The sequence below is a fragment of the Argiope bruennichi genome, chromosome 3 (assembly GCF_947563725.1).
Source record: "Argiope bruennichi chromosome 3, qqArgBrue1.1, whole genome shotgun sequence".
NCBI classification, from domain to species: Eukaryota; Metazoa; Arthropoda; class Arachnida; order Araneae; family Araneidae; genus Argiope; species Argiope bruennichi.
The window spans coordinates 113,416,329-113,425,947 of record NC_079153.1 but is presented as its reverse complement, the minus strand read 5'-3'; the positions used below and the strand labels follow the sequence as shown (position 1 = coordinate 113,425,947).

General features: G+C 30.4%; 1 protein-coding gene across 2 annotated transcripts in view; it reads right to left on the bottom strand.

Moving 5' to 3' along the window:
- Positions 1-153: 153 nt before the first annotated feature.
- Positions 154-9,619, bottom strand: part of LOC129964214 (uncharacterized) — a 39,014-nt gene continuing 29,548 nt past the window's right edge. Inside the window, exons 6-8 of one of the 2 annotated variants that reach the window (XM_056078936.1) lie at positions 9,097-9,261; positions 5,817-5,863; positions 154-373 (exon numbers count right to left, since the gene is read on the bottom strand). In XM_056078936.1, the coding sequence (XP_055934911.1) occupies positions 5,823-5,863; positions 9,097-9,261 (206 nt within the window). In that variant the 3' untranslated portion in view covers positions 154-373; positions 5,817-5,822. The remainder of the gene's footprint in view (positions 374-5,816; positions 5,864-9,096; positions 9,262-9,619) is intronic. The other variant, XM_056078935.1, reaches the window with a different exon arrangement.

Genomic DNA, 9,619 nt, shown 5'->3' with positions numbered 1-9,619 from the left:
CTAATCGTTCCTTTTCATAAATGGAATTGTTTGAAAATTTGATATTTGTTATTATTTAATTTTTTTCTCTCTATTTTAATGCCTGTAAAATGAATTCGCATGTTAAACTTGATCTATTATGGACTAAGACTTATGCTTGAAAGAGAAAAATCATTTAAAACATCGTGCAAATTTTTATTAACTGTTGTTTTTAATACAACACATTTAACGTTAATTTTTACAGCAATCATAATAAATATAGTTTGAAAAGTATCCGCCTCTGTCTTTTTTTTCTTGGTTTCGATAACTCTTCTTCAGACTCTACAACTATATATAAGTAATTATGGATCTGCATCTGATATCCTATCGTTGTTTCCAGTTTCCCACTGTCTTTCTGTAAAATACAAATTTTAAAAAAGTATTATACAAAATGCTTTTTTTTTCATTATAAGTATTTCAATCATATTTTTAATTCTTAACCAACACTTTGAAATACAAAACTTCTCACATTTATACGCCGAACTCGTAAAATATAAGGGTGTGTTTAATTCAATATTTTTAATCGATAAAAGAAATTGTTACCTCAAATTTACATTATTATAATGTGTATTTAAATATATAATTGTAAACTGTAAAAATCTATATACATATTCATGGAATAAAAAAGAATTCATAATAAGTCATTGAAGCATTAAAAAATTGTCATTTAATATAAGACTATATATTTACTAGCATATCCGCTATAAATCAGTGCGAGTTTTTTTATAAAACCTTGGGTACGTTTTCATGTTATCCTGCGTTTTCCATGGTATGATTTCTCATTTTTTCCCAATATTATATGACATGTATTTCAAAATTAAACGCTTTCTATGAGCTCGTCGTGAGTATGAGAATTAAAATAGAAACTTTAATAGTACCTTCGTCTTTCAAGTGTTTCAATTTTTGACAGTTATCGGATTTTAAAGTAAGTAATTTCATATTAAAAAATCAATTAATGTTTCTTGAGCATTTTTCTGTGTTATATTTTACAACAAATATCTACACGTTATTAGAAACTTCATTTTATCAATAATCTGTTCAGAATGTAAATATTATATAAAAGGAATGTAAATGAAGTAACATTTTTTAATAACATTGACGAATTATTAACAACTAAAACTAAAATTTAAGGTAATAAAGACTAAATTAAGGTTCCATTTCTTTATATCCCTACATGAAATGCATCTATTACAGCAATTCTTTATTTATATTAAATTGCCAAATAGCATTCACTTTTCAAATTTAAAGCAACATTTAACATTTTTAATTAATTATTAAATTTATATCTTATATATTATAGAATATACACCACTTTTGGCACACATCTAATCATCATCAGAATATTATTGAATACAGTACATGAAAATAGTGATGCCAAACGAAAAAATAGCAAATGCCGTATCACTGTTGAAAAATAGCAGCTGCTAACTAATTCCATAAATGTACAGTGAAATTCTAAAACTCCAGTAAAATGAAACAGGAAATAAAGTAGATCTTATCTGAATATTACTTCGGACTAATAACATTTTTTAAACAGTAATTAAATGATATAATCTTCTTTTTCAAAATATTTAGGATAGGAAAAGCGGAGAAGAATCAAACAACAGATTTCCCAAACAGATTTGATTTCACTAGTATATGAATGAAATTACTATTAAGGATACTGAGCTGATGAAGTTGCAGGAAATTGTAAAAATAATCAATGATTTAAAAATAATAACAATAAAAGGAACATGGTGAAAGAAGAGATGATGAATATAGTTGTACAATTATGATTAAATAAAAATATAAATTTTTTAAATAATAAATTGAAAATTATATTTTAAATAGTGTAGTCTTTACAAATGAAATAGAAATTTAAAGATATAAAATTGCCTTTTCTTAGTTTTGATTCTAATTTCCAAAAAAACAAATAGATGCAAATGCCGCATCAAATGTTTTCTTAATTAGTATTATTTTTTATAAAAATTATATTTTATAGATGTCGAAGTTATTTTAAAGGAAATATTGTCATTTTTAAAAAAAACTACGAAAATAAATAGTGATACAAATATTTGACTTCGTATTAACTATTTAATTTGTTCAGGATTTTCTGTGGGAAGTATAAAAGAAAGTTGAAGAGAGAGTAATCTCACAAATTAATCTCAGCTAAGTTCATCTGCGAAAATAAATAACGTCAAACGGTTTAAAATTACCTGAGTAGATTATAAAAAATCCTTTTAAAATTGATGACTTGATATATATATATAAATAAGCGAGTTCGCATTTCTCTGTAAGATACAGCAGTGGTTATGAGATTGTGTTCCTTTAACGGGTCGTACCTTTTAATAGCAACCACTAGTCCCTGCACCAGTGATTGTTATTTTGCAATTGATCTTATTACCCTTGTTATTAGAAAGAGTAATCTCACAAATTAATCTCAGCTAAGTTCATCTGCGAAAATAAATAACGTCAAACGGTTTAAAATTACCTGAGTAGATTATAAAAAATCCTTTTAAAATTGATGACTTGATATATATATATAAATAAGCGAGTTCGCATTTCTCTGTAAGATACAGCAGTGGTTATGAGATTGTGTTCCTTTAACGGGTCGTACTTTTTAATAGCAACCACTGGTCCCTGCACCAGTGATTGTTATTTTGCAATTGATCTTATTACCCTTGTTATTAGAAAGAGTAATCTCACAAATTAATCTCAGCTAAGTTCATCTGCGAAAATAAATAACGTCAAACGGTTTAAAATTACCTGAGTAGATTATAAAAAAAATCCTTTTAAAATTGATGACTGCCTTTGGATTATCAAATATAACATAGAAATGTACCATTTTTGCCTTTTATCTTAATAATGTATAAAATTGATATACCAAACTCATAACGCAAATGCTTCGATTTATAAAGAATAATTTAATGTACCTTAAATAAGTTTGAAAAAAAACATTATATATGTTCACATAATATATTAGGATCCTAATATGTTACATGAAGTAACTTTATAAATAAGTAACATTATTATAAAAAAGGAAAAAAAATTCCCACGACTGGAATTTTTTAAATATTGAAAAATGTAAAGCCAAATTAAGCAGGAAGAAAGAGTTATAATTTTTGTTTTATTTTACGATAATGCAAATATTCCAATCCTCCTAAAGTTAATTGATATCTATTTTACACCATCTTCCCCAAAGCCGAATAGTTTTATTCTTATTACTTATTCTTGGTTAAATACCAATGCAAATCAATAATTTTCGCTGGTTTTTCTGGTTATTTCCTGGTTTAAATAAATCTTTAAAAATATAATGATAAAAAGTCGTCGGATATATATATATATATATATATATATATTTATATAAGCGAGTTATCATTTATCTGTACGATAGGGCAATGGTGATGTGATTGTGTTCCGTTAACGGGCCGCATCTTTTAATAGTAATCACTGGTCCATGCACCAGTGATTGTTATTTTGCAATTGATCTTAGTACCCTTGTTATTATTAGCGACGACCTGTCATTCAGATATCACTGACGTCCAAAATGCCAGAAAAGGAGTTTGACTGAGAAGTTGTCAGCCTTATGTGCCTAAAGATTATTAAAGAAGAAAATGTTGAAATTTTATTTCGATAAAAAAAAGCATACCATGCACATCCAGTATATCAATCCTTAGCAATATACTCTCACATTTTACAATTAATAGCTCATTATAAGGTTGCAATAACTGACAGTTATTATGAGACAGTTTGAATATTCTAAGGAACAAGTAGTTTTCCGAATATACACTGACTGGCCAAATTATTATGACCAACCCCTCAATACGGTGTTGGACCACCTTTATCCCGTAATACTGCTCACATTTTTCTTGGCATACATTCTGTAAGATGTTGGTGGTGGAGGAATTTGACCCCATATCCGGTGAACTGCATTTTCCAGTTCCTTCAGATTGGATGGCACTGGATACAGCTGTTTGATGCCCCGTTCGATCTCATCCCACAAATTCTCAATTGGATTGAGATCTGGTTATTGTGCGGACCAACGAAGTCAGGTAAAGTCAGCGCCATTTTCTTCAAATCATCTAACGGCAATACCAGCTGTATGACAAGGTGCATTGTCTTGCTGAAAGTATCCACCTCCGGCAGGGTGCATCATAAACATAACAGGATGTGCTTGATCTGCGCGAACACTTAAATACCCTTGGGAATTCAGACGTCGTTCCACAGTAATCAAAGGACCCATGAAATGCCAAGGAAACATCTCCCAAACCATAATATTGCATCCACCATCTTGAAGTGCTGTGGCAATGCAGTCGGGATCCATGCTTTCGCTCTGTTTTCGTCACATCCGAACCCTGCCATCTGCATGGTGTAATTGAAACACGATTCATCAGACCACATGACCCCTTTCCAGTCATCTACTCTCCAATTCTTATGCGCCTTTGCAAACTAGAGACGTCTGTTCTTGTTCAAGGCTGACAGCAGGAGCTTTCGAACAAGTCTTCGGCTCCTATAGCCTATACGGTGTAATGTGCGCCGGACAGTTCATTCAGGGACATTCGCAGTTGCATATTGATTAAGATTCCCTGTTATTTGACGTTCCTCTTTTGTTGGAATGGACAATTCTGGTTAGTCTCCTTTCAACGCTCGAGAATTCAGCACGTTGAAACACGGTTTTCTGCTTAGTAGTCCACTCCCTATACATATTAATAACTGCTGTTCTTGATCACTTCACAAGAACATCCATTTTTCTGATACTGGCTCCGACGCTTTCAGCGCCTACAATCATCCCGCGTTCAAACTCAGTTAAGTCACGTTTTTTGCCCATACTTCCGCACAAACACAGTACAATTGATGGTTCACTTGCCTTGCATTCCCTTTTTATAGCTATCTCGCCCTCTAGCGGCAACATTGTGACGCAATAGCTCATTTTGCATAAAACTGTCAGGTGGTCATAATAATTTGGTCACTCAGTGTATAAATGTAGCAGTTACATAACTCTACTACCATCTCTTTTGATACAACAAATGGCGTTACCTCATTAACGTCAGTAATATATTTCCCATGATACTTCTTGGGGGTCATTATTAGATTGTATTCTAAGTGAGTGTAATGCATTTTTCGTGTTAGTGTTGTCTTGTGAAATATGGAACTTAGAAAATAATTAAATAGCTGTTCCTGGAACTCGTCTATTCTTTTCATCTACCTCATAATGAAGTTATAAAGAGTCTCTTCCCTCTAAATATATATATTTTAAAATGACTTTTGAAGAAAATTTCTCTGAAATGTAGATCAATTATTAATCAAATAAAGCCTCTTTTTTTGTAAAATATGCTTATTTGTTATGTACTCTTTTGACTTTCTCTTATTAAAAAATCTAATAAGTGGTTGAAAGTCATTTGAAATGAAAAAAATATATAGCTTATGTTTGGATTGCAAAACAGAAAGACTTTTTGCCGATATATTTATTGGTTCATAGTTTGCCAAATAAAGACTTAAATTTTTATCGTTGAAATGTGTTTGCTTGGAAGACAGTATTTTTGTCCCTTCTTTATAAAAACTAAATTCTACTCAATAGTTTTAATTCATCAATGATCTTTCTGCAAATTGAAGAAGATTCTCCAGTGATTATACTCACAAATCTTCCCATATAATTTACTAAACCTAACAAACTTTTTGCCCCAGCTGAATATAGCCTCATATATCAATTGGCATCCAAAAACATTCTACATTACTGAGGAAAAACTCAATCCTTTCTTCTTAATTTTCTATGGTAGAAGGCAAAAGTATTTTTGATTCAAATTTCGTTAAATACTTACAAAATATTATTGGCGTAAATCTGAAGACTGGCAAATTGATTGAAAGTCTACAACGAAAGAATCAGGTATGTAGATAAATATGTTGAAGAGCAACATAATTATATACAAATGACATTTAATAAAAAGATGCAAAAGAGGCAAATGCTTTTGAAATAAATAAAACAATCGACTTCCACGTGAAAATACATAATATACAAAAAAAATCTGCATTTTTAAAACCTTGTCATATGACTAAACCACGTAACGAAAGCGAAGAAAAAATAGTTCCTGTTTTCAATATGTATCAAACCTACATTTTCTTTAAGGTGTTCCTTTTTGTATTGGTGAAAGGGTGCATTATAGATGAATGCTTAGAAATTTACTGAAATGTCAAAAGATTGAACCGCCTCCCAGAATTGAAGAAAATACTTCATATCAATCAACATTTGTGACGAAATGTAATGTTAAGTTCGCTCAGTTTCATTGTATTGATCAACTGCAAACAAATTATGTTATGTCAAAAAACACAAAGAAGACCTAAAAGGCATTGATGTCTCTTGGTAATTGAAACGCATGAAATAAGTCGTATAAATTATTAAACATCTGATGCAGTAATTACTTAATAGTTAAATATATCAACAAGCAAAAACCCATTCCATCATATAAATTTGGTTTGGTTATCATACAATAAGTAAAAAATGATCATGAATTTGAACGTATATGGAATAACTCTTTACAGAGTCTTACAAAATCTATCTTACTCTTACAAAATCTATTTTGAGCCATTCTATATTGCATATCTTCCAAAATAATTTTAGTTACAGGAGGAAACCAGGAGGTATGCTTTCGAATATTTTTTTTCCATTGAAATGATTTTGAAAAGTCTGTGTCGAAAAACATATCTAGGTCAAAAGTTCAGTTTAATTTATTAAATATTAACGCCCCGTTTTAAAGCAACACTGGGGCTATTTTAGGACGGACCTCGTAATTTTGAACCACGGTCAGATGAAGAGAACGACACTTGAGTTGATATCCCTCGTCAAATTTCTACACCACACCAGCGGGTGGACGTTTATCCTCGACTAATTTAACGTGCACCAGACCCGCTTATATGACGGTTCTTCGGTGGAATCTAGACTGGTTTCTGCTACTCTCCGAATCCGAATCCGAGATCTTACGACCGAGACCCATCTAATTCAAAAGGTAATCATATATTTTTTTTTGCGCGAATCTTAAAATTTCAAAAACAATGTGTGAGAGAATGTAAATAGTGCTTTCAGAATAATATTATTAAATTATTCTATTCGTAAATAACAATAGATTGTAAATTTACACTATAGGAACAGCATCTTTGAAATTTAAACAATTTCTTTATGAATTACATTATTTTAAATATGCAAAGCAAAATCCTTCGTAGTTTTACATTCAATTTTTGAATTAAAGAATTAAATAAAGAATTAAAGATTAATTAATTAAAGAAAGAAATTTTCCTTATTTTTGAAGGTATAAGATAGAGAAAGTCTTGAACATTTAAAGCAGTAATAAAGAAAACCATATTCAATTTCGTCTTCTGAATTCAATGATGAATGAATTCTGTCAAATGAAGAGGTAATAAAAACTGGAGAATGTTTTTTTTAATACTTGGAATAGGTAGCCTTTTTCTTGTGATATTGTTAATCTCAAATCGAATTGAAGTAGATAAAATATAATGAAACTAACTAAATTCTTGCTACATTTTTCGAAATTTTATTTTATGTCATTGTGAATTTTATAACACACTAAAATATAACATCAATCGGAAACTATTTCATCACAAAATAACCATAATGCACTTAATTATTCACCAAAATGCTTATAAAATTTATTGACTAAATAATTATCACTGAGAAATTAATAGATTAAGTATTACAATCAGAGCGATCGTTGTATAAAATATAAAAATTATGTAACGTTCTGATTACCAAACAGATACATTACTTAATCTCGATACATTACTTAATTCGATAGGGAAAAGTAATATGTGACAATATATTTTTTTAAATAATTGTTTAGGAATGTATAATTTAATTAGTATTGTATTATATAGATTGAATACAAAATGATGTGAAAATTGTCTGCATCTAAATTATAGTAAATCCCCGAAAACAAAACAAGGAAAATATTTACTGATGATGGAAATGCAAGTACTAACTTTTCAATAAATTATTATAAGTCCCCATGGAATTTTAATATCAACGCTTTAAAGTCTGATTTGGTAGACTTCGAAAAGGGCGTGATTATTGAAGCGCATTTATACCGGGTTTACACTCGGCCAGTTATTAGACGACCAGTAAGCAGCGCATGCGCAGCAAGGGGCTAATTTATGTTTGCCACAATTTCATAAGCTAAATTCAGGTATTCCAAGCTTAGATATCAATTCCATTTTTGGGTTCCAGAATTTTTCTTTTTCACTGCGTATCGTATTAAAATAATGCATATTTACACAAAAAAACATGGTAAAATAAAATTAAAAAAATGTCAATATACCTAGATTTGGAAAACTATAGAAAAAAATGACAAATAAAAAGAAAAAAGGAGCACACAACCTAGCATCAGAAAGAACAAAGAACAAAAAATGTCGGAATTTATCTATGATAAGCGATGAATTATTTCACGCCAAAAACCAGCCAAATTCTACAAACGCATGCGCAGTAAGAAAAAAATACAATACAGCAAAATATTGTGGTTCCGTCGGGACAATTACTTGCCATCAAACAAACAGCAATTTTCAGCCTTTCTACGCATGAATTGCCTACTGGCCGTCTTATAATTGGCCGAATCTAACTAACTAACACTTTATTTAATGCCTTGTAAAGTCGGCATTACATAAAGTGTTGGTGAGGGAAACAGAATTCCAGTTGGAAATTATAAATAGCATGTTGACATCAAAAATCTTAGACTAGAGAGTTAAACATTTTTAAAGCTTAATAAAGAACGAATATCAAAAGTGACTATTAAAGAAAAACAGATGTTGAAACCCATATCCTTACAGTTTTATAAGGCTTTTTAATTAATTAATTTATTTATTTTGCATAGCTTAACAATCTATCCAAGATTTCTCGACAACTATATATGGCTTCATAAGTCTATTAAATTCTAATTAAAAGCATAATTTATGGGAAATTTCAAGGTTTGATTTGCTAAAAATCAATTGATAGAACAATTTTTGTTCCAAGATCTCAAAGACATAAATGAAGTGAGTGTAATTTCTGTTTTAAAATAATCATGATAATGACCTCAGTCTTAGCAAAATATTTCTTACCCAAACAGTAGAGATTCTTTCTGTTCCAGATTCCCGTTCTAACGCATTCGATTCGATTCGAAGGGCTTCGAGTATATCCGGCATCGCACACCAGGGTGGCCGTCTTGCGATTCAACTGCAGCCTACCATTCTCAATCCTCAAATGGGGATCAATGCAGGTGGGAACTATAGGTGATGATATAAATCATAAAAAATATATATAATTAGTTAGATAGTGATGAGTATATGCAAACAATTTAGGAAAAAACATAGAAACATTATTAAAATTGTTAAGAATTTTTTTAGAATAGCATAAATATCTATTTGCAATTATTTTAAATACTACTCTGCATTTGCATCGTTGTAGGAATCATAGCAAAAACACATAGTTTATAGGGCACAAATAAAAATAAAGCACAAATCGTGCACAAATAAATTAGTACTACAGTACACTCCAGAGTATCCGGCCTAATGTGGCGGAAAGGCAGGCCGGATAACAAAAAAGCCGGATCGAGCGGAGTTGTATGAATTCATTTCTTTGCCC